We start from the raw sequence: 23,707 nt of genomic DNA on the forward strand, positions 1-23,707 counted from the left end.
CACACTCTGATGGATGCATGTGGGGTTCAGTATCTTGCCCAAGGACACTTTGACATGTGGACTGGAGGAGCCAGGGATCAAAGATGACCCACTCTATCTCCTGAGTCCCAGCTGGCCGCTAAATGGTGTAATTTGAATATATAAAATTGTGACTCTGTAAAAATGCTTCACAGTGACAAGTTAACACATGAGATATCATTAAGTGAATGTTACAAGCAGGATAAGAATTAAATGAGTATTTGTTTATAGTGAGTATTTCCATGTGTGAATAAACCAGTTCTGCAGAATATTTAGGCTACTGGGCTCTCATGGCCTTTCTTCTTCAACAGACATCTGCCTCCATGTCACCCAATCCCTGGCATCTCCATACTCAGCATCCTGTGTGTGATATATCCATGATCCCTCCTCTGCACATGTCCAAATCATCTCATCTTTTTCTGAGTGCCACCGCCTCCAAACTACACATTATTGCAGGTCTCAGTATCATTTGGCAATCTTACCATTTTCACTCTTGCTGTCATCCTTCTGTCAAAAAGTACCCCTAACGTTCATCTCAACCTACTCCACCATACTTGGATTCTCTTCCTCTTCTGCACTGTCTGTTGCTTTGGATAGTTGATCCCAGGTATTTATACTAAGATATGAGCAAATGAGCAAAATAAACTATAGGCAAGGAAACAAACAAACAAATAAAAAGACAGTTTAATCAAGTCACAAAATAAACTGCAACTTCTGAAGTTCTTTCAAGTTCTGCACCACAATTGTATGTAGAGTCTTCTTTGCAAGACATCCTGTAAGATAGTTTGCTTTTTTCACTATTAATTTTCTTCTTTAAAGAAAGTATAGGGACCAAAACTCACAGCCTTGCTTTATGGGGAGAAGGCAGATGTTTTAAGTGGAGCATTTGCTGCAGTAGCGGTGAGCAAATGAATGCTATCCACAGATATAAATGAGAATCACAGAAAATGAGAGACTGTGATATAGCTTGTGCAACGCTGGACACACCCCCGGTACAGTAAGCGGCAGTATGCAAATTTGACCCGCAGTAAACCGAGGCAAGAGGAAGGACCGCGTGCCTGCGCGATGACGTCATGAGCGTCGTCCTGTCGTTGGCAACGGCGGAGGCTGGAGCGGGAAGCAAATAACTGGTCTGATGTGTACGGCTGAGTGAGCTGCAGTTTACACGGTACCCGGGAAAAGCGGAGAAACCCCGGATTTTATGATGTTTAAAATAAAAGGTTCTGTTTGGCTTTGAGCTTTGGAGAAGGCAGAAGGAGCTTTCCCGGTTATTTAATAAATTGTCTGCTTGCTAGCTAACTTCTAGACTGGGATATCAACAGGTGGCTTTTCTGTTTGCTGCATTTCTCGATGGCTTACAAAGGTACGGTGCACTTCAAAGATTTGAATGAAATTCATATAAAATACAACAACGGAGAGCGGGAGACATAAATCAATTGTGTCCCAGGAGACATAAGTTAATTGTTGTTAGCAGGTAGTTAAATCTAAGTCTTCCTTTTCTAATTGTGCAGATTGGCAGCATCCCTATGTTAACATCTTCAAACATGTCCGAGTTGAGGAGTGGAAGAGGTCCGCCAAAGAGGGGGATGTGTCAGCGTACACGGTAACGTCGTGCACACTACACTTGCAATGCCTAAATTGCCTTCAGAAAATCAGTAAGAGACCTGTGTGTCTCCTCGCACAGGGCGAGGATTAGTTTCTCCAGAGATAAGTATAACTTCAATTAATTGTAGAAATGCTTTGCCCAACATTACATCTCCCAGGACAAGACTCTGAAGTGTCCTGTGTTCAGGATCAGGGGCCCTGTGCCTGCCAACAGCTACATCCTACTTCCCAAAAACAGCAACCAGTCTCTGGGGCTGACAGGACGCTTCTTCTACCTGCTCTTCAGGCCGACCCCTGGCAAGTACTTCGTGGTCCACCTGGATATCGCTGCAGAGGTATATAACACCTGAATGATGCAGCATGTTTATCTCTTATTTTTCTACTGATAGCCATGTGAGTGCTGTTTATTTTGGATTATATCAGAGACTAATCCACAGCTCTCCCTTTTTTAAATGATATATTACACAGATTTTAATCTCATGGTGTCACATGATTAGACAATGTGAGATATTGTTTTAATACTGTAGTAAAACCCTGTCAACTTGCCTATTTGCAAAATTTTCAAGAACAAGAATACATTAAGTTTTACCTGTCACAAAACTACTTGTATTCAAAGATGTCACTGACTGCAAGAAACTCAGATAAGTGAAGACTTTGTTCAGTCTCTCTCTGTGCTGTGTTCTGTAGGTGGGCCAGGTGGTCCGTGTCTCCTTTTCCAACATGTTCAAGGAGTTCAAGTCCACGGCTACATGGCTTCAGTTTCCTTTCCTGTGCGGAGCTGCAAAGGATTCAGTTTATGAAAGCACTGCTAAATCTGCAAGACACGGTAAAATGCACGCACACACCTTTTACCTTTTATGTGTGAGCCATTTCAAATATGTGCACAGACTGTATAGGAAGGACATTCTGCTAATGCAGAAATGCCTTAAACCAGCATTCTTTCTAAGGGCCAACTCAGAAAGAGGAGAGACTCCTCTGCTTGCAAAAAGAAGCCCCATCTCTACTGAATAGAAGTCTAAGAAAACAACCCTACTGTTCACTTGATTTATTACATAACTAAATGCTTTTCTAATGAGCTTGTGGTTTCAGTCCCTCAGGTGTCTTATTTAATATAGAAGGGTAATATCTGGCTAATATCTTGCCGTGAGTAAAAATGGATAAAAATAGACAAAGCAGTGTATGATTTAGGATGGGGCTACTCAGTCAGATTCACACCTTATTTTAGCGGCCGGTTTCTAAAAACTAAGATGACAAGGCAAAGCATCAAAATTTAACATCTAGTCCATCTTTTATTTGTAGTCTGTGCAAATGGGTCTGTAATTTTTTTAAAATGTATTTTCATATAAAAGAAAACAAAGACTCTTGCATATCTTGCTGCAGTGCTGGGAATAATGTTTATGCAATACAGGTTTGGTGGGTCCAGCTCCTGCCTCAGTGCGCTGGACCTGCCTGATGCTGGACCTGCAGCACACGCTTTCATTCTACCTCAGCCGCTCCTACAGTCACCTGAAGAGCATCAAGTTATGTGCCAACATGGCAGTGAAAAACATGTTTACCAGTGACTTACTGCTAGACCCAGGTGAGGATCAAGGCTTTTAAACTATGGATGTCTTTGTTTGGACTGTATTAATGTGTTGCATGCTGTATATGTGCAGTTTATTTCTGTGTTTCTATTGTTCAGTGTCTCTAAGTAGAAAATCTTTTCCTTTTTTTTTCTTTTTTTTTTTCTTGGAGCTTCCAAGACCTCTGGTTATCTTATTCAGACTAGTTAATTCGAGGAGCAAACATGATGAAATGGAGCTAAACATGGAGGACATGCCGAAGCATTTAATCACTGCTTATTCTTCTTCAACAGGAGTTTCCTTCAGTGAAGCTAAGTTAATGGGTCTGACCTCCTCTCAGGGAACAGGTGCCATACCCAGAGAGATGTCATTTCCTGTGCCCAAGGGAGGCTCCTGGCATGACCTGTATGAATACATCAGGTACAGATATCTCACCTGGGAACAGAAAGAGCGACATAGATATTTAGTTTAAGGGGAAGTCCACAAAAAACAAAACGCTTTTCTTGATACAAAAAAAATGATGTTTAGGTGTGAAGTGGTCAAGATTTGTTTCATAGTTGAGCTGAATATTTGTAACTCATAATAACTTATACATTTGCAAAAGTCATTCAGGATGGTAATAACTGTTTTAATACTGTTATAGATTCAGTCGTCTTTTCCTAACCCAACAGGTTTCCCTCTGAAGGAACAAAGTTACCATTTGACTCCATTCAAAAAGGCAGTCCACAGTCAGAGGGTCGTAAGTGATGGACAGCACACTACTCACCAAATATACTGACGTTAGACCGTGCCTTAGCTCAACACAAAAATGAAATCATTGCTTTCATTCAGGTTCCATGTCTTAAATTAACTCTTGAAATTGAAATAAAATGGAGCCATTGGTCCACTGTTACATGATTCATTTGTGGGATGTGGAATCAGAAGCAATTTTTAAAAGTTCTTCCTCTAAGTAATCCCAGTTGTAATATGTTAGATAGATGACGGTTTCCATTTTCCACTGTATTTTCCAGAGTTTACTTCCAACCAAAGCAGCCTGACACAAGAGTCTCGCTGTGTCGGCCTCAGCAAACCCGTTCAAGATCGTGTGTCCCTCATCCAGCAGATCACCACTCCAAAACTGGTAAGACTGATAACATTTAGCACTTTTTTTTTTCACGGTAAATAGTACACAATTTATATTTCCTTTAATTATTCAGGGAAAGTATCATTGAAATTAAAAATATCTTTCAAGAGAGACGAGGGCAAGAGGACAGCTGACAATACAACAAACATAACATATAACAAGAAGCAAATACAACTGAACACAAACATCCAAATCACTTGCAGTAACAGATCATTACAAGAACGACATCAAAAGCTGTCACACTGACCAAAAGAACTATTTTCTCGGGTTTTTAAAATGGACCTGAACTCCTCTCGTCACGTTTCTGAGAACTTCTGATAATTTCAGGTCCTTCTGTATTCCAGGAACAAGGGGCACCATATTTAAAAGCACTTTTTTCATAATTGTGTTCTGACTCTGGGGACAAACAGTTGTCAAATATTGTGAAAGCCTAGGCCCTACTGGATCTTTTATTTACACATACAGACATACAAATAAGGAATTAGCCCAAGCAGAGAGCTTTCAGTTGGACCATCTTTACTCCAAGTATATAATTTGGAGGAAGCTTATGATTTTTGATATATTTTTTTATGTTATTTTGTTTTCAGCTATCAAGAAACAACACCCCGGTGGTAGCCAGCATACCCGAGCTGGGTGTACTCTCCACTCACCAGAATGACCTGTTGGTGTCCTCCGGTTCTCACACCTTCATGTCCAGGCCAACTTCTGATGTTGATGATGATGATGGAGTTCATGTGTATATGCATGCTGAGGATGGCCTGAGCAAACATGGAGAAGAAAGTGAAGAAGAGGTGATGCTTCATTCCTCAGATTAACTGGATTACCAATTGAAGTGAATGTAAAAGAAACTCTTGTACAGCACAATCCACTTTCTTTGCACATGCATCTCCTTTTGTCTTTAAATAATCAGTGCTTTTTGTGCAGTTGTGTGTGTCAGCACTTGAAAACATGTCGCCATTGTTATGTTCCAGGTTGTGTGCACTCCTGTTCCACAGCCTGTCAGTCTGTCATTGTCCAAAGAAGTCAAACAGCAGGTAAATGAGTAGAAAGTGTAATGAAAACATCTGCCAAGACATAGTTTGGTTCTAAAATCTTAGGCTTTGCTTTTTGTGCTCTTTTCATATTAGAAGCTGCTCCCAGACCCAATTCTCAGGCTCAGTCGAATCATTGGCTTTGGAGGAGCTACTTTTAAAAGTGTATGGTCTTCTGGAATTAAACCCATCAATAAAACACATCCAATCCTGAAAGAGATTTAACAGCTGCACGTTATTGCACCATAGGCCCTGTGGACCAAATCAGGTGATGAAGTTGTGTATCCGTGCCATGCAATTATTGTCTCTATGAAGATATCCTCTAACCAGCAGAGATTCTTCATCGGCCACACTGATAAGGTAAATGAGCTCTGGTGTGCTGCTCCAACTCTGAAATGTGTAACATCCAAAATAGACTACTTAAACTAAGATAACTGTGAAGAAATAAAATTATTCCAGCATCTGCTTACTTTGTGTTTTTGTAGGTGTCTGCGCTGGCTTTTAATGGCAACACAACACTCTTGGCCTCAGCACAAACTGGCAACAACAGTGTAGTTCGAGTATGGAACTACCACAAAGCAACCTGTCTGGCCATGTTCAGGACTCACGCCCATTCGTTATCCTCTCTTAGGTAACCAACTGCACACGCATGGTACAATAAAGTATAAGCTTGTTAAAAAACTGCGCTTTTACACTAAATTGGACTCTTTCTATTCTTCTGTCCATTTCTTCCCATTTTGAAGCTTCTCATATGGCGGTGGTATTCTCTGTGGAGTGGGTAAAGATGGCCACAATAAAACAGTAAGTTCCATTAATTCGGATTTCTCTTCACAAAAATTTAAGGGTTTAATTTTCTGTGTTTTTGTTCGAAGGCAGTTATTTCTAGATGCACTCAAAATTTAGAGAGTCACTGATGTCATTAGATCAAGATGCAACAATGCTAAGCAACTCCTTATATTAACCTAAATGGACTCACCCACATTATTTTCATTATTCTATAAATGGCTTTATTTATTAGTCATTCTGAAATGTTGTCGGGTGGTTGCTTCTGTTTATGTCACAGATGGTGGTGGTGTGGAACACGCTGAATGTTAGGAAAGGTGGAGAGGTGTCCATCTTGGCCAAAATGCACACAGATGTGGACATTCACACCATGAAGGTTGCCTTCTTTGATGATACAAGGTACCCTCCCTACTGCATATTTATATTTTTTTACAGTGCATATTTTGCATGTTTTTGGCATTTGTACTTCTCTATGCTGCAATACAAATGTTGACATTACATCATACGGTATTGAATGAAGAGATTATGTAAAGAGAATTTCTGTTACTCCTGAAGAGACAGCCATGGTAAAAAAGTGCACCCTAGACTGTTGAACCATCTTTAGCTGCAATGATTTAGAATAGAATAGAATAGAGTTATACAGAATGTACAATGAGATTGGAAGGCCACTCCTGTTTCAGTACCACAAGTAAACATTTTCTGTATGATTGTATCAGTCTTTCACATCGTTGTGGAGAAACTTTGACCCACTTTTCTTTACAGCGTTGCTTCAGTTCGTTGAGGTTTGTGGGCATTCATTTATGCACAGCTCTCTTAAGGTCCTGCTACAACAGTGGTTCTCAAACCTTTTCCGTCATGCCTCACTTCATCAGATGAAATCGTTCCCACAACGACTCTTATGTACACAGCAGATAGTGACGGTGGAGAGTTTCGCTAGTCGCTGTGATAAAGTTTCCTTTTTCTGTCGTGAGAATTATTCAGCATTTGCTCAGCATGACTTTTCTCTCAGGTTGTCTGCGCCCCACCTGTCATGACCCTGCGCCCCACCAGTGGGGCGTGCCCCACTGTGCTATAGCAGTTCAATTAGGTTGAGGTCTGACTTTCACTAGGCCATTGCAACACCTTGATTCTTTTCTTTTTCAGCCATTCTGTTGTAGATTTTCAGCTGTGCTTGGGATCATTGTCCTATTGCATTATTCTGTTTTGGCCAAGCTTTAGCTGTTGGGCAGATGGCCTCACGTTTGGCACTAGAATACTTTGGTAAACACAGGAATTCATGGTCAACTTAAAGACTGCATGGTGCCCAGGTCTCGTGGCCGCAAACCAAGCCCAAATCATCACCCCTCCACCACCGTGCTCGACAGATGAGATTCTGTGTTTGGTTTTAAAATGGGTTTATTTGGACTTTGCCACATGTGGCTCTGTGCATTATGGTCAGACATCTCTACTTTGGTCTGGTCCGTCCAAAGGACATCGTTCCAGAAGTCTTATAATCTTTCTCACTGTAGAATGATGGACTTCAAGTTTTTTGGAAATGGCCTTATTATAACCCTTCCTAGACTGATGAGCAGCAACAAAATCATTGCTGATGTCTTCTCTTTTTGGTATCGTATCAACACACACCTGAATGTTCCAGAGCAACAAACTCCTCAAACCTCTGCTTTTATAGAGGTGCTCACATTCACTTATGATAAGTTAATTAAGTGTGTTTGATTAGCAGCACCTGGCTTCTATTTACCTTCTTAATTCCTATGGAAACTGTAAACATTGACTTAATTTTTCCACATACAAATTATGCATTTTGGTTTAAGGTTTATTAATTAAATAAATAATGACACATTGTAATATGCTCTGTTTTGCTGTTCATCTGAGGCTGCATTTATTAAATCTAAATGCTTAGGACCTAATTTTTTTTTTTTATTATTTCCTGATACAAACTCTCGTTTTACCATGGCTACATGTGTGAACAGATTTGGTTACATTGTCACACTCATCTTTTCTTTAAGGTATTCTTAGTGCACAAAGGTTTAGAGAGTTACAGAAATAATGAGAAGGTTCCAGCTGCAGCATCAGAAAAGAATGAGGCCTCAAGCAGGCGTCTCAGTAATGTAACTTAGAACTGAGACAACGGGATAATCTGTTAGTGTGCTGGTTTTAGGCTGGTGTCGTGTGGTCGGGGAAATATTCGTCTGTGGAGAGTGCGGAATGGGACACTGCGTTCCTGCGCAGTCAACCTGGATGAATACCACTCACTGGACTTTACAGATGTTGCCTTTGAAGAGGGAAACTCTGCTGACCAGCATCTTGATGATCGAATACTGTGAGTGAACAAATCAGCCAGTGACACCACACACCTTTACTTAGCTTTAGAAGGATAAAACTGATCTGACTATGACCTTTTTCCCATAGATATGCCAGCAGTCGGAGTGGCCATATCTTTGAAATTGACTACAGCAGAGTTGTGATTAGAAATGTGAGGAGGCTGTTACCTGCACAGTTGCAGCATGCTGACCGCAGAGAGAAATGGACTTTTAACACAGGTGGGTCAGACAAAGTGTTTGTTATTTAGTAGGATAAACTTTGATATCCTCTCAAGGATAGGAAGTAGTGATTCTCTACATTATTATTAACTTGCATTCATTTCATGTAAATTGCTTTAACCATAGTTAATTCTTGCCTAAACATAACTTATACTGAGTCTTCAAATTGAAATGATGAGGACCTTATGTTTTTATTTATTCCCCCCCCCCCCCCTCCAAAAAAAGAAATCAAATGGCAATAATGTTACTGTGTGCATCCCATTCCAGGTCCAGGCATCGCTGTCAACAGCATCAGTATATCCTCATCATTCTGTGCCACAGGCTCTGAAGATGGCTTCCTGCGGCTCTGGCCCCTCGATTTTTCTACGGTCTTCCTGGAGGCTGGTAGGCACATTTAACTGTAGCTAACAGTTACCAAAGGCAGTGAAGAATATTTAGAACAGGGGTGGGCAGGATTGTTTTTCCCAGGTCTTGGATAACAGAATTAAAACATTACTACTTTAAGGACATTGTGGATGAGACTGAGATCAGCTTTCAGGCTGTATCTTGCCCATGTGTGGTTTAGAGAGAGCTGTTTAAAAAAAAATATATATATGTGTGTGTGCATTATTTGTTTTTTTCCAGAGCATGAGGGGCCTGTGAGCATGGCACTAATCTCATTTGACAGTCTTCGGGTCTTGGCAGCCACCTCTACTGGTAATCTGGGTTTTCTTGATGTGAGCAGCCGTGGTTACAACACACTGATGAGATCTCATACACACACTGTGCTCGGCTTCAGTGTGGACGGCATTCATCGGCATCTCACAACAGCCTCTTCTGATGGCACAGTGCGAATTTGGAATATGGATTCCCTCCATCAGGTCTAACTAAGGAGGAAAAAAATAATAAACTGACTCTGTGCCCATTACTATTGGCACATTTATTGATCAGATAAATGTCTGTCTTGTTTCTTGTGTTCAGCTGTATGATTTTGCGTCTGAGGACAGCCCCTGCTCTGTAGCCTTCCATCCGAGGGAGCAGATCTTCTCCTGTGGTTTCAGCTCTGGCATGGTCAGAGTCTTTGCCATATCCAGTGCCAAGTTGCTAGCTGATCATAAGTAAGTTTTAACTAGCCTGAAAGTGCCACCAGTGGCAGTCCAGACACTTTTGAATGACTAATTTTTTTTAAATTTATTCAATTTTTTTACATAGCCAGCACAGAGGTGAGGTTGTGGGTCTTGCCTTCTCTCCAGATGGGGAGTTCATGTACAGCGCTGACTCACACGGTTCTCTGGCACTTTATAACTCCTCTGAGGAAGATCACAGTGTGATCAAAGTTGTGTGTATGTATACAAACACCCACCTTAAGTTATTATTAGTACACCTTATGTTACTCATAAATGTCTATTCTCAGTCATCCAGGACATGGAAGTCTTGAGAGCTTGAAAAAAGAAGGCGACTGGACTTTAAGTTTTCCGAAGACGTTGCACCTCTCATCCAAGAAGCTTCCTCAGTCCTGAGGGTCGTTATCATCCCTGGTGATGGTAATGACCCATGCCTTTTTTTGACACCTTGGCTTATATGAGACTTATGTGATCAATAGAGGGTCAGCGACCCTCAGACCCACCTCCAAGGGGGCCACCCCCTCTAGGGGATAAATACCTGGGTCTCTCCACCATTTGTTTCTAGAACTGAAGAAGCCTCATGGATGAGAGGTGAAATGTCTTTGTAAAGCTAAAGGAATCAGTTGCCTTCTTTTTTCAAGTTTACTCAGATGTGTCATTAATGCAAACTCAGATCTGCTTAATTACAGAGTAAATCTTTCCTGCAGACACAGCATCAAATGTTAATAGCTTACTGTGTCATTACATATATCATTTTATAAATCTCCTGTATGAGATAATGCTTAAACCAAACTTTTTAGCTATTAGTAATTAATTTTAGAAACATGTAGGTGAGCCCCCCGGCATATTTTTTTAGGTTTCTGAGTGTTGGCTGAAATTTGTGCCCCCCCCACCAAACTTAATAATAAATCCTGTGGCAAATGCCAAAGCTTGAAAGCACTTTAGACTCAAGTGAGACTTTTATTTTACCCATGTTTCCTTGCAGAGCACCTCCAAGTCTGAGACATTTTTAGGCTGTCTTGTACACACAGAAAAATTACTATTAAAGAAGGAACCATTCGGGCAGATGTTTCAGCATGTGTCCTGATGTAACGGCTTGAATTTTGAGGTCTGCTTGTTGTGGAATTCAACAAAAAAAAAAAAAAAACTGTTGAGCTCAACTGATTATTCTGACCCCTATCTGTGCAGTTTCCTCTACTGCTGGCTGCTGCACAGTCACAAGTCAGATTTCCTCCCACGATGCTTAAAGCTGAGAAGGTGTTTTGTTTTTTTTCTCCAACAGTTGCAGTGAAAGAGCACAGAGTTCATTTTCAGCATCATCCACTACACTTCTAGAAATAACTGTTATTTAGATGTTGCTTTCTATTGGCTTGAACAATTACTTACACTGGTTTAAATCACAAATGCAAGTTAGCGTAACAGGGAGCCATATACAACATTAGTGTTGTTTGATTCACTCTGTACCTTTTTGGTTAGGTAATATGGTGGCTCGAGGCACTGAGCACGCTCCAGACGCACTCGCAGTAAGCAGCGACAGTCGCTGCCTGGCTTTTGTTGGTCCCTCGGAGTACATTGTCACCATTGCTGATGCACAGACTCTTGATGAGGTACTTTGTCAGCTCTCAGACCATTTGCACTAGTGCATTAGTGTCTATGTTCTTCTGTCTTATGGCATCCACACTGACCCATAGCTTCTCTGTGTAGCTGCTACATGTAGATGTGAGCATTTTGGATGTAGAGAGCCCCCGTCTGGATTCTGCCCTGAAGGTGTGCTTCTCTCCGGCCTCCACCAAACACTTGTTGGTCGCCACATCTGGCAACAAGATACTCTGGGTTTCCACCAAGACAGGCCGTCTGCTCCGAGAGGTAACTCTGCCGAGCTTTGGCTTAAAATCCATGAATTGCTTCTTGAGTTTTTGTAAGACTCAAGATAAGAGATAGAAGGATGTGTAAAAATGTAATAAAAAGAATTTCTGAGTTCTTATGTTTGAAAATTAGCTGTGTTTACTCAGTAGTATTAGTCTTAAAGATCATGCACAGGCCAGAACAAAAAGGCTTACAGTATGAAAAGGAGTCACAATGGTCCTGTTTCTAAAAACAAGGCTGGTGATGTTGAGCTTCTGCTAGGAACTATATGGCACTACACTACAAGAAGGGTTATAAAAATGTCAGAACATAGAAACTAAGATATTATTGTGTAGTTTTATGATGGCAGTTTATATCTGTTTTTACAATGTGGTGTTTCCTTCTTCCTGACAGCTGCCTAAGGTGCATAAACACCACTGCTCGTCCCTGGCTGTGAGTGACGATGGTCGATTCCTGCTGACAGCTGGACACAATGCTGTGAAAGTGTGGGATTATAACATGCAGCTTGATATTAACTCACAGGTAGTCGACTAATGAGTAACGTAGAGTCTTTCGAATAAATCCCACCAGCTAAAGTCACTTTTGCTGCCTTGCTTTTACAATTATGAGTCAAATAAGGAGTTGGTTTACAAGAGAGTGCTTACAGTTGTGCATTAATGTTTCACAGTGTATTATTATTAATGATGATATTACCTACAGTACACATAACAGTTAGTAGTATGGGTGTGAGTAGTTAATTTTGTGCCATTAGTGATTGATTTGTGTTTATTTCTACCAGATGTTCATAGGCCACAGTCAGCCTATTCACCAGCTTAGCTTCACGCCTGACCAACTGGGTGTGGTCTCAGTCGGAGACGCCATATTTCTTTGGGACTTCCTGGCAAATCCTGTTGACTCTTCAACTGACAGGTGGTAATAGTCACTCTTTGAGTCTTCTCGATGAATATGCGAGATGTATTGATTCATACCTGTTTGGCTCTGTCTTCACTCACAGCTCACCTCTCAAAGTTAGCTACACTTCAGCTCCAAAGCCAGGTGACTTATTTAAAGTCTGTTCCAGTTCAGTCTTGCTATAATAATGTAAAATGTATTTAATTCTTGTGCTTTTATTGATTTGAAATACATATTTGGTCTTTTATGTAACAATTTACTAGATGTGGAAGTACAGCTGTCCAACGGTATGCCTCGAAAGACTGTGCCGCTGCCCTCTTCACCACCACCGCAACTGCACGTCAACGGCATTGACCAAGTTGGCCAAAAAGGTGAGTTTTGTTTGTTTGTTTTAGCTGACAAAACTGGGACTCTCTATGCTCAGTCTTTTGGCTAATGCTTTGTTCTGAGAAGATGAAAGTTGTATGAGAAAAATAAACAAATCTATTTGTAGAGTTTGAATTGTTAGAGTTATTAGTCATAATATCTATGAATTGCATACATAAGTGATCAAGTTACCAGTGTTCTCTGTCTCACTCAGCTTTGGGGTGCTCCTCTGGTTGTGATGACACCCCAGCAAAGGCTGTCCCAACCACTTCAGCACAAGAGACTGGTTCAGATCTTTCCTCTGATCCCAGACCTGCTGTCTCCTTCCTCAAAGTCACAGACCTGATCATCACATCTCCCCTGAATAGCAGTTACATGGACGCTTGTAAGTGCAGTGTTTTTGTTTATTGGCATCATAAATTCTGTTGTCGTTGGGTTTTCTCTGTTTTTAATTTGTGTCATTTTACCATTTAGCTGAGTTGAAACAGAAGAAGGCAGTTCGCCCAGATTGTTACAAGCACTTTATCCCACGTTTCAAGACCTCATCTCTTGATCAGGTAAACAGATTGGGGGTGGGGGTGTTTGTAATAATAGACTGCAGTTATAATATGCTTTTGTGGATTTGGTGTCCTGTCTTACTGTCTTCTCTTTTCTAGTCTGTTGTACCTCCACAAACACTTGAAGAGGGCATAAAGCTCAAAGCAGTGATTGGCTACAATGGCAATGGGCGTGGCAACATGGTGTGGAGCCCTGACCAAGGTTAAGACAATATTATGAAAGAAAAATATAAAACAAAAATTGAGAATGTTGTTTTATATAAGTGAAAACTCTCAAACCCAGCTTCTTGGCTGTGGCAGTAAATTATGTATGAAAATTTCTCCCAGCTTTAATACTGTAGTTCCAAACAACGTGCACACTAGGGAGATATAATCCAAATTCTATATTTTTTATATTTATTATTCTATAATGTTGGTCCTTGCCATCATTCATATTATTTATTAAACTTGATTAAACAAATAAAATGAACTGATAGCACACTGAATACTTAATAATCAAAGCAACACTGAATACTAATATTTGTGAAAATTGAGATAAAATGCACAAACCACTTTTCCACTTACGCCAGCTTTTGAAACAAGGCGCTGAGCATTGTTTTGCTGAACCCAGCAGTTATTTTGTGTTGCAGGTTTATTTGCGTACTCCTGCGGCTGTGTGGTGGTGGTGGAGGATCTCCATACAGCGAGTCAGAGACACTTGCAGGGCCACAGAGAGGAGATCTCTTGCCTTGCGGTTACAAATGATGCACAGGTACATTTTTTCAGTTCTATACACTGCAGTTATGCAAGAGTGATTTAAAACATAATATGCAAATGACAGCTCATCATTCTTAGTTGCTGACTGTTTATTATGTGAAATGGAATGAAGGCAGGACCATCAGGTGTTACCTGCTATGATCAAGGTACAAAATAACCACATTTTTTTTTAGCTGTGTGCAGAAGGCAAACACACCTGGTCTTCATGGGAATTAAACTAAAGAGAAAAAAAAAATATTTACACCATGGCTTCTCTAACAAAACCAGAGGGAGAGGGAAAATATTGCTTGGCCTCGCAAAAGGTGCAACGGGAATTTAATGTCTTCTCATACCCGGACATAATAGTTCATCCAGTCGGGGAGTGGAGGTCATTTCAAATTTAACTTTGCTGTTTGGTTGGTCAGTTTTGTGTGATGTCTTTGAGTTTGTTGAACGGCTTTAAAACACTTGAAATGTGCCAAAGAACATGAAAATAAAAACAAAAATATATCAGTAGCCAAAGGAAATTCATGCTGCTTTATTTAAAACCATTAAAGAAACTGGTTCCATCTAGATTATTGTCCTTGGTAAGCAGAAAGGATTATAAATAAGTTTCCACAGTCTTTGTGTTTAACCTGGGTGTGTATACACGCAGGACCCTGTGTAGTCTTAAGTAGCAGCCAGGTGCAGCTAATTAAATGCACTTCATTACTGATCATCCGCAAGTGTGATGTCTTTAAAAGCAAAAGAGTTGGTATTTTGCTGGTTTGGAGAATTCAGGTGTTCGTTAAGACAATACCACAATTTTCCCAGGACTTTACGGCTCAGCAAATTCACCCCAAGGTCAGACTGTGCAATGCTCAGAAATTGCAAACAATCCAAGAGCTACATCTCAGACTCTGCAGGCCTCAGTAATCATGTTGAATGTGAAAGTTCATAACAGTGCAATTAGAAAAAGACTTGTTTGTGTGGCTTGTTTGGAAGGATTACAGTGAGAAAAAGAACAAGGCAGCACAGCAGACCTTTGCAAGGTTACATCTGACCAAACCACAAAACTTCCAGAACAGTGTCCTTTGGACATATGAGACCAAAGTGGAGATGTTTGGCAGCACCATGTTAAATGGTGATCTCATTATGATTTGGGCTTGTTTTGCGGCCACAGGTCCTGGGCATGCTGCAGTCATTGAGTCAACTCCTCTGTATACCAAAATATTTTAGAGTCAAATGTGAGACCATCTGTCCTACAGCTAAAGCTTGGTCGATACTGGGTCATGTAACAGGACAATGATCCCAAGCACAGCAGCAAATCTACAACAGAATGGCTGAAAAAGAAATAAGGGTGTTGCAGTGACCCAAAGTCCAGACCTCAACCTAATTGAAATACTGTAACAGGACCTTAAGAGAGCTGTGCATGAACAAATGCCCGCAAACCTTAATGAACCAAAGCAATGCTGTGAAGATGAGTGGGCCAAAACTTCTCCACAACAATGTGAGCGACTGATACAGTCCTACAGAAAATGACTACTTCAAATGACTGAGTTAAGGTGGTTCTACATGCTACTGAATCACTGGCCTTATTTAGTTTTTCACAGGACTGTTGAGAGTCCAGTTAAAACTATAAGATCTCAAATAATTCACATCGGTGACTGAATGACTGCAATGCTGCCATCACTAAGAAATATAAGAAATTTGGTAACTATCAAAAATCTGTGCCATATGAACAAACTGTATATTGTGTTGTTTGTGTCTTTATCTCTTGTTCAGACTATAGCATCAGCGGCTGGTGGCAGTAACTCCATTAGGAGCCTTATCTGCATTTGGGACGTCCAGACTGGAACTTGTCGTAACACTATCTCCTACCACAGGGGAGCTGTCCAGTGCCTTGCTTTTTCCAGGGATGACCGTTTCTTTCTCTCTGTTGGTCAGTATTGTTGGTTATATTGGATCGCATAAATCAGTTAAACTTTTTTTGTATTTCTGACATAGAAGCTGACAGCAATCCTCTTGTCTCTGCCTCATCAAATAACTATATTGACTCCGGATTGTTCACAACTACACACAGGAGACTTTTCTGAGCCAGAGGTGGCACTGTGGAGCAGTAAGAACTTCCAGATGTTGTCGAGTGCAAGAGTTTCAGGACCAATCCACGATGCCGCCTTCAGCCCATCGGCAGCCAGTCAAATGGCTTGTGTGGGCAGCCACGGGGCATACTTCTGCTCCATCCACACACAGGGCCAGGATGCAGACCTCAAGGTAAATGACCACAAAAACACACATAATGCAGCAGAATTTGCTAATTTTTCAAGAAACTGTAGAAGTTCCATTCTGTTTTTATTTGGCTTAAAATGTTTTAAGCATATATTTTAAGTGTAAAAAAAAAATAGTTTTGGAGTGGGTGAAGATTTACTTTACTTTGGTACATAAGGATGGACTTTTCCTTCACCCATGCAGGTCCAGAGAGTGAAAGCACCAGCAGAGGTGGGTGACGTGGAGCTGACGGCTCTGTGCTACCACACGGACAACTTTCTATTCACCGCCACAAACCGAGGACATGTTTGTGCCTGGGATGTCAACGCACAGCGCTGCTTAATGACCTGGGAAGCCGATGAGGGAGAGATTGGTACAAATGGGCAAACTCCATATGTGTTTACGATAACACTACTTTTAGCCATACACAAACACAGCAGTATCATTAGTGTTGCTTAGATACAGGTATCTTGGTCCAGGGCTTCTGCATTTGGTATATGAATTGATATTTTTTTCTTGGTGTAGGTGTATTGCTGTGTCGAGGGAGCCGTCTCCTCACAGGCAGCAACACCCGCTGCCTGCGACTGTGGGAGGTAGAGACTGTTGGGAGCTTGAAGCCTGAGGAAAAGGGCAGAGATGTGGAAAACAGGTCTGTCACTCACTTTTGAATGATCCATCCTGTGCCTTATTATTTTATTTGAGGCATGCAACCCTCAGTCAGTTTACTTTGGGGAATACAGAGACAAAAGGTAAATTAGTATTTAACTGTTTTACTGCTTTCCTCCAACATAGATCTTGTGGTGTGTTGCTGGAGCAATCATATTATCATAGCATATATTTACAGGTGATTCTGCTTTCTGATATAATTTTAATGATTGAATTTTGATAAATAGAAGAGGATATGTCTGTGTAGGTTCTTGGTCATGCAGGTCATGGGAGTGTCTTTTGATGTGCATTCCTCCCATTCATTAATGCCAGTCAGGAGAACAATACTGAAGATGTCAGCACTGTAAAATAACACGTATGGAAATGTGCAATAAACAAAAACTTCTTTTGAATTTTGTTTTTCTCAAGTTGGCCACCATTCAATGTGATTTGCATGTACTGGGCATTCTTTTGGCCAGCTTGTTGTTGTCATCGGCTGCAGTCTTGAAATATTTTCCACATTAGCAGAACACTTTCACTGTGGGCCAACTCATCCCCTCCTTTTGACTTTAGGTCTGCTTACTGTTTAATCATTTTCTATCCTCTGGCTTCATGAAAATAAGGTATCAGGGCAGTTGCTTTAAAATGTGCTTAATATAGGGGTTGTCATTGGCTCTTTTAATAATAAGCAGTTCCATTTGTGTTTATTATAAATAAGTACAGTCGATTTTTAACTTCTTCTGGGATCACTTACAGACTGACCTTTTTCTGTGCACCATGGTCTGTCATGTGTTAAAAAAAAAGAATTTGTAGAATTGTCCATTAATGTTTGTTGTGAACCAGATAACGAATAACAATTCAGACAGATCTCCATTTAATAGTGGGATGAGTGCTTATGATCACCTCTGTCTGTGCTTCAGTGGAACAACAGTGGTGTTGGAGCAAGAGATAATTCTGGATGGGGCAACAGTGAGTGCATCATTCGATAACACAATGGACATGGGTATCGTTGGAACCACAGCAGGAACCCTCTGGTACATCAACTGGTCAGATAACAGTAACATCCGACTGGTCAGCGGCCACAAAACTAAGGTACCAATGTGAGCTTTGGACTGGAATCTTTAGCTTAGCACACAGAAATGATAATGTTTTTGTGGTTTTATGGCACATTATACCTTTTAATGTGTATTAATGAATATGTCTGCTAAAAGATATAGCTACGAGTTTATTTTATAACAACTGCTGTGCTAACAAACACTACAAAATGCCATCAAAGACCTGGTGTGTCCTTCAGTTTCCTTCCTCATTTAGAAACTGTTGCTTTATTTTTTATGGGTTTGGATATAATCAGTTCAGCCAGTTGATTATACGCCTCACAGATCCAGTCCTTGTTTGATAAGAATCTAAAGTGCTTCAAACTTTTGCACAGATGTTGCAGACTATTATTCATTTTCTTCTTCATTACAAATAAATCAACCCGCCATCTCTGTTATACTTTACTTTACTGACACGCTACAGTTTGTTTTTCTGCTGCGCCTAAAATAAAAAGGTACCCTTAATGTCATTCCCTTCACCTGCTTCTCCTCCCAATATTATAATCCAAAGGTCTGTAAGTGAGAGTCAGCAATGGTGCTCGAACCAGAACTTAGAGATTCTGGTAGTTTTAAAACAGAAATTTAAAAATCGCTTCCTAGAGTTCAGAGGAAGAGAAAATGTTTCATTATGGAAGGTTTTAATATGAAAACAGTGTTCGCTTTCATTACTTAATTGGCTTCTTTCTGAAATTTCAAAGCTGCCTCATATCAAGTGAGTGCATTTTTGTCCACAGCACAAAGAGGACACTGTGAAAAGCCTGATGTTATCAGATCAGTTTTTATTTCGTGCTTTGCCTGTTTTGACATTGGTTTTGGTTTTTCACTTCACATATTGCTTTGTCTGTTTAACGGCTTCACTAGTTTAGTGACCTCCAGCAGCTATTTCCTTCATGTTTTTGTGCTTACTATAAGCCCTTTTTCTTGTCTCAAGAAGACAAGACAAGACTTTTTTATTCAACATTTTCTTTTTTTTATCTGTGCAAACAGATTTGCCATTTGACTTGAGATAATAAATACATACAGGTTTTACTAATTGCTTTAATAATGTGTGCCTGATTCAACCTTCACTAATGTCATTAGTTGCACCTTTGCCCACTTCTGTCTCTGTGTGTTCTCGGCTCTCCAGGTCAATGACGTAGCCTTCAGCTTGGACGAGAGCCACTTCGCCACCAGCAGCGAGGACGGCAGCGTGAGGGTGTGGTCAACCTCGAGCTACGAACTGGTGGTGCAGTTCCAGGTGCTCAACCAGGTGAGGGAACACACTTAAGGGGATTTTTTTCATGAACAGCGTGTTAGATACTTTCTTCACTAACTTATTTTCAAGCATTATGGCAAAACTCTAATAAACACACTGGCATCGACACCAATCTCACAAATATAACAGAATCACTGAAGCTGAAACTGAATAAGCAGGTCATGCATTTATTTCATGGGTTTATCAGGGTTGTGACTGTGTGTGCTGGAGCCCTTTTTCCGGTACAGACAGCACATGTGTGGCTGCGGGATACAGTGATGGGACTGTAAGGATCTTTCGGCTTGTCTCGACGGAGATGGAGATGAAGCTGCAACCCCATCATGTGGCTGTCACTGCCATCCAGTACTCTGCTAATGGTGAGAGAGGACATCAGTGCTAAATCTACTGTATTTACAATTTACTTGCTTTGCAGGAATTAGAGTGTGATGACATATAATATTTTTAGGCCACCTTTATCTCAGTCCTTCTTCTGTCATAGCATTTACAGTAATACCAGCTAGGCTATTTTGGCTTGTAAACATTCATGTGTAAATGACCCAATGGAAGTACTCAAAAGAAGTGAAATTTCAAAGCTCATAGTCATGTGTGCTTTCTAGCAGTAAAGTTTAATGTTACAGTAAAATGTTTGATCCTGTTTTAGCTTTGAAACTCTTTTTGGCCCCCTGCAGGTCATGTGATCCTTTCAGCAGGGAAGAATGGTCTGGTAGCAGTCAGCAGCCCGGTAAATGGAGCAACTATTCGAGTTATTAAGGACCACAAAGGAGCGATGATTACCACAATCCAGTGTGTGAATGAGCAGGTCAGCTCGCTGAAGTCAGAACAACAGAAACGGTGGCAAATGTTCGAATTAACCCCAAGAGACTAAAAAAAAATATGAAGTATAAACAACCTGCAGCTGAGGATGTTTTATTAAAACCAATCACAGAATTCAAAACTGTTCTGAATTATTCCTTTCTGGATATATCCTTCTATAAGTTTACATTTTTATAAAGGCTCAAGTCTCTTGCTCACATGTTGCACCCATGACACCAATATCGTTACACGTGGGCTTCACCGGACATCATGTAGATTTTATACCAACAGGAGGTCTGATTCATTTGGACATGTGCGTTTGTCACTTACAACTCCTCTGGGTGCAAAATCCCACTGCATGTGTGAAAATGGCTCCTGTTTGCCAGAAGGTGCAAATGTAAACCTTTTAATGAGCTGGTGAAAAACTCTAAAGTGAGTATTAATCAGTAATAGACTCACATGTGTAGTTATTTTTTGTCCCAAGTGATGTCAGGCTGAAACAACTTTGTCTTAAAATGTCATGTGGATTGTTTAAATTGAATACTCTTCAGGCATTATAATAAAACCAAACTGTGCTCTGTTTATCTCTTCAGACTTCTGCTTCTCATACAGTGAAATGCCTAACATCTCCTTTAATTAACTCTGCAGCTACAGAGTACAAAGTTAATGATCCTGTGTGAAGCTGTTTAAAAGCAAAAATACAAAAAGGAAAAAAAAAAGAAAACACATTTGCGTGTTGTGACGCTTTAAAGCATTTTCTGCTATCAGTACCTTCCTGAAATGTTCCCATCTTCTCATCCCCAGTGTAAGAATTTTGGACTGGAAGGAAATGAACTGTGGTTGGCCACCAGTGCTGACAGGCGCGTCAGTGTGTGGGCTGCCGACTGGATGAAGGACAAGTGTAATCTGCTAGACTGGCTGTCATTTCCTGCACCGGCCCATTTTGCGGTACCATCTATAATTTAAGTAACAGTGCACGGGAATGATTTGAAATGTCGCTACATCTCTGTTGTTGTCTTTTTAGGCTCACACATACTGCACATCCCATTTCCGTACTGTTTTTTTTATTTTTTTTATCATTATTATTTTGTTTTTGTTTTTAGCTCTGTGGGATGTCAAGTTTCTGATGCAGCCAATAAATGAAATAATTTTGATCAGTGTAAGTCTGCTGGAGCTGCTGGAATGGCAGCCTAAAAAAAGAAAACAGAGGGTGGAAATGTTTGATCATAGAATGAAGACGGTTACTCAGAACATCTTTTTTGATTTACAGTTTCTGCAAAATGCTCCCACAACACAACAGAGCCCCTCACTCCCAGTGTAAGGTTGAAGGCCTTGGGTTTTGTCTGTAATCTGTTACTCATCTTTATGTTAAACACGGGGATAAATCCTAACAACACAGGATTTAATGGACAGAAGTGCATTTAGACTTGAAAGATGCACAGAATTTTAGGTGAATAACCTAATGTAATTAAAAGATTTGCTTTTTGGCTCTACTTCTTTCATTTTAAAGGAGCCAATCTAGGTTGTATTTTTGTAGTGCATTTTTTTTTAACCACTGTTCATCTGACATTTTTGTAATCTCCTTGTGTTATAGGGTGACAGCCTGCCACCCAGCATGGCTGCCTTCTGCCCAGCAGATCACAACCTGGTGGTCTACACCGGCTACGGTGTAGAGAAAGAGCTGTCTTTTTATAGCCTCACTAAAAAACAGGTATCACAGTTCGTTTTTTGTCTTGCTTCAGTGCTTCATGTGATTTTTGACCTGTACAAAAGCAAATGCTGCAGGCAGAATGTGAAATCTGTTTTATTTTTCTGCAGATCATCAAAAAGATTTCCCTCCCCCACTGGGCCACATGCATTAGCCTCTCTTCTAAGAGTCAGCTTGTAGCTGTAGGATCAAATGGTAAACGTAGCTTTATTTATTTATTTTTTTTACTTATTTATTTGTTTGCTTGTCTTTTAAATGTGCCACATGGCTCCACTAAAGAAATTAGAGCTGCATTGTTTGGGGCATCTGTGTAATGATACATTTTTTACTGTGTATGTTGTGTCTTATCAGAGCGAGTGCTGAAGTTGATCAAGTCAACCAGTGGCAGGTTTCAGGACTTCTTGCAGCACAGCGACTCACTGCAGACGTGTCACTTCTCTCGCTCTGGGACATTTCTTTTCTCTGTTGCTTATAATGAGATCTTGCTGTGGGAAGTGCTGGGCCTCTGATCTGTACATAGTAGATTTAATGTATTTCATTTAGCTTCTATTTCTTATGTATTTTTATTGTTCCTTTTAATCAATTAAATATTTTTGATGGAATTGGTGTTATTTGGGAGAAACTTGATGTAAGCTATGTCACATAAGAGTTTATCAACTGAAACATTTTTTGTATGTATGGTTTTAAAATATAAATTTTTTTTTTTAATTCAGCATCTTCTTTGTGTGTCCAGTTATTTTTAGAGTGTGTGTGTGTGTGTGTGTGTGTGTGTGTGTGTGTGTGTGTGTGTGTGTGTGTGTGTGTGGCAACATCTATCACTACAGCCTTCTTCCTCTGGTTAACCATCACCTGTCTGTCTTAGCTCTGTCATTCTCAGCCACCTGCGGGGGCGTATCCCATTTTGACCTCCCAGGCCGTACTCAGCACAGATGTTCCTGTATACTATGCCAGCCACTTGGTTATGATTTTTCATGTGTGTCCTGCCTGCTAGCATCTTGCACCCTGCTGTTATGTGCTGGATCGTCTCAGGGGCATCTCTGGACACAACCTGCACCTGGGGTCTTGCCTGGTGCGGTAGACCCCAGCCTCTATCAGTCTTGTGCTTAGAGCTTGTTCCTGTGCTGCCATGATTGGTGTCTCTGTGCTGTCTTTCAGGCCAAATTTGTCCAGCCATTGGTAGGATTTTGCAATATCAGCCAGTTCTTCTATCTGCCGGTGGACAGGCCTGTCCTTTCATGATGGTTCTTGTTCTTGCTCCACTTCTTGGGTTTCTGCTGCCTGTGGTCACCTTCCTGATGTACTCAGGGATCTTTGCTGTTTCATCCAGGATAGTGGTTCTGACACTGGTTCAGTCTGGTCTTACAGTCTCAAGTGACTGCACTACCAGTAGCTGGTGTTTTGCTCCCCTGGTGTTGCTGCCAATTCCTTTCTGGGCTCCATTCATGTTTTGAGCCGTGTGCCTGTTCATCTTAGCCACTATGATACCTGACATGAGTTTCCATGTTGTGCTGAGGCAGATTCTTGGATGGGACCGGCCCCTTTTGGATGGTTCAGTGGAGAACATCTGGTTTTATTCTCCTGGCTTCATTGTATACCTCTTCAAGCGGTTAATCAAAGCTGTGAGTTTTTGCTTGGCAGTTTCTAAAGCCTCAAGTATGGACAGCTTGCTATACTTAGGCACCCCGCTCTTCATCACACCTTTCTGCAGCTCTGAGAGCTGGCTGACTTCGTTCCATTCTTCCTTGATCTTAACCTCTAGTCTTCTTTTCCATGGAGGGTACTGCTC

General features: G+C 40.8%; 1 protein-coding gene across 2 annotated transcripts; it reads left to right on the forward strand.

Annotated features, from left to right (window-relative positions):
- Window positions 1-1,107: 1,107 nt before the first annotated feature.
- wdr90 (WD repeat domain 90) lies at window positions 1,108-22,523 on the forward strand. Of its 2 annotated transcripts, none has more exons than XM_030754952.1 (43): window positions 1,108-1,381; window positions 1,530-1,621; window positions 1,782-1,958; window positions 2,311-2,449; window positions 3,032-3,202; window positions 3,479-3,605; window positions 3,857-3,924; window positions 4,196-4,305; window positions 4,896-5,099; window positions 5,280-5,342; window positions 5,436-5,504; window positions 5,589-5,699; window positions 5,825-5,970; window positions 6,083-6,140; window positions 6,403-6,521; window positions 8,281-8,442; window positions 8,532-8,662; window positions 8,930-9,046; window positions 9,287-9,522; window positions 9,623-9,759; window positions 9,854-9,984; window positions 11,242-11,372; window positions 11,470-11,631; window positions 12,025-12,153; window positions 12,410-12,540; window positions 12,626-12,666; window positions 12,786-12,893; window positions 13,103-13,273; window positions 13,363-13,445; window positions 13,545-13,647; window positions 14,075-14,196; window positions 15,945-16,101; window positions 16,243-16,433; window positions 16,632-16,800; window positions 16,953-17,076; window positions 17,993-18,164; window positions 19,293-19,415; window positions 19,609-19,777; window positions 20,090-20,220; window positions 21,018-21,161; window positions 21,808-21,924; window positions 22,032-22,116; window positions 22,273-22,523. In XM_030754952.1, the coding sequence occupies exons 1-43, from the start codon at window positions 1,369-1,371 to the stop codon at window positions 22,428-22,430; spliced, it is 5,502 nt and encodes a 1,833-aa protein (XP_030610812.1). In that variant the 5' UTR covers window positions 1,108-1,368; the 3' UTR covers window positions 22,431-22,523. The 2 variants fall into 2 exon arrangements, with proteins under 2 accessions (XP_030610812.1, XP_030610813.1); XM_030754953.1 differs by having other exon boundaries at window positions 20,090-20,142.
- Window positions 22,524-23,707: the final 1,184 nt, after the last annotated feature.

The sequence above is a fragment of the Archocentrus centrarchus genome, chromosome 19 (assembly GCF_007364275.1).
Source record: "Archocentrus centrarchus isolate MPI-CPG fArcCen1 chromosome 19, fArcCen1, whole genome shotgun sequence".
In the NCBI taxonomy this organism is placed as follows: domain Eukaryota; kingdom Metazoa; phylum Chordata; class Actinopteri; order Cichliformes; family Cichlidae; genus Archocentrus; species Archocentrus centrarchus.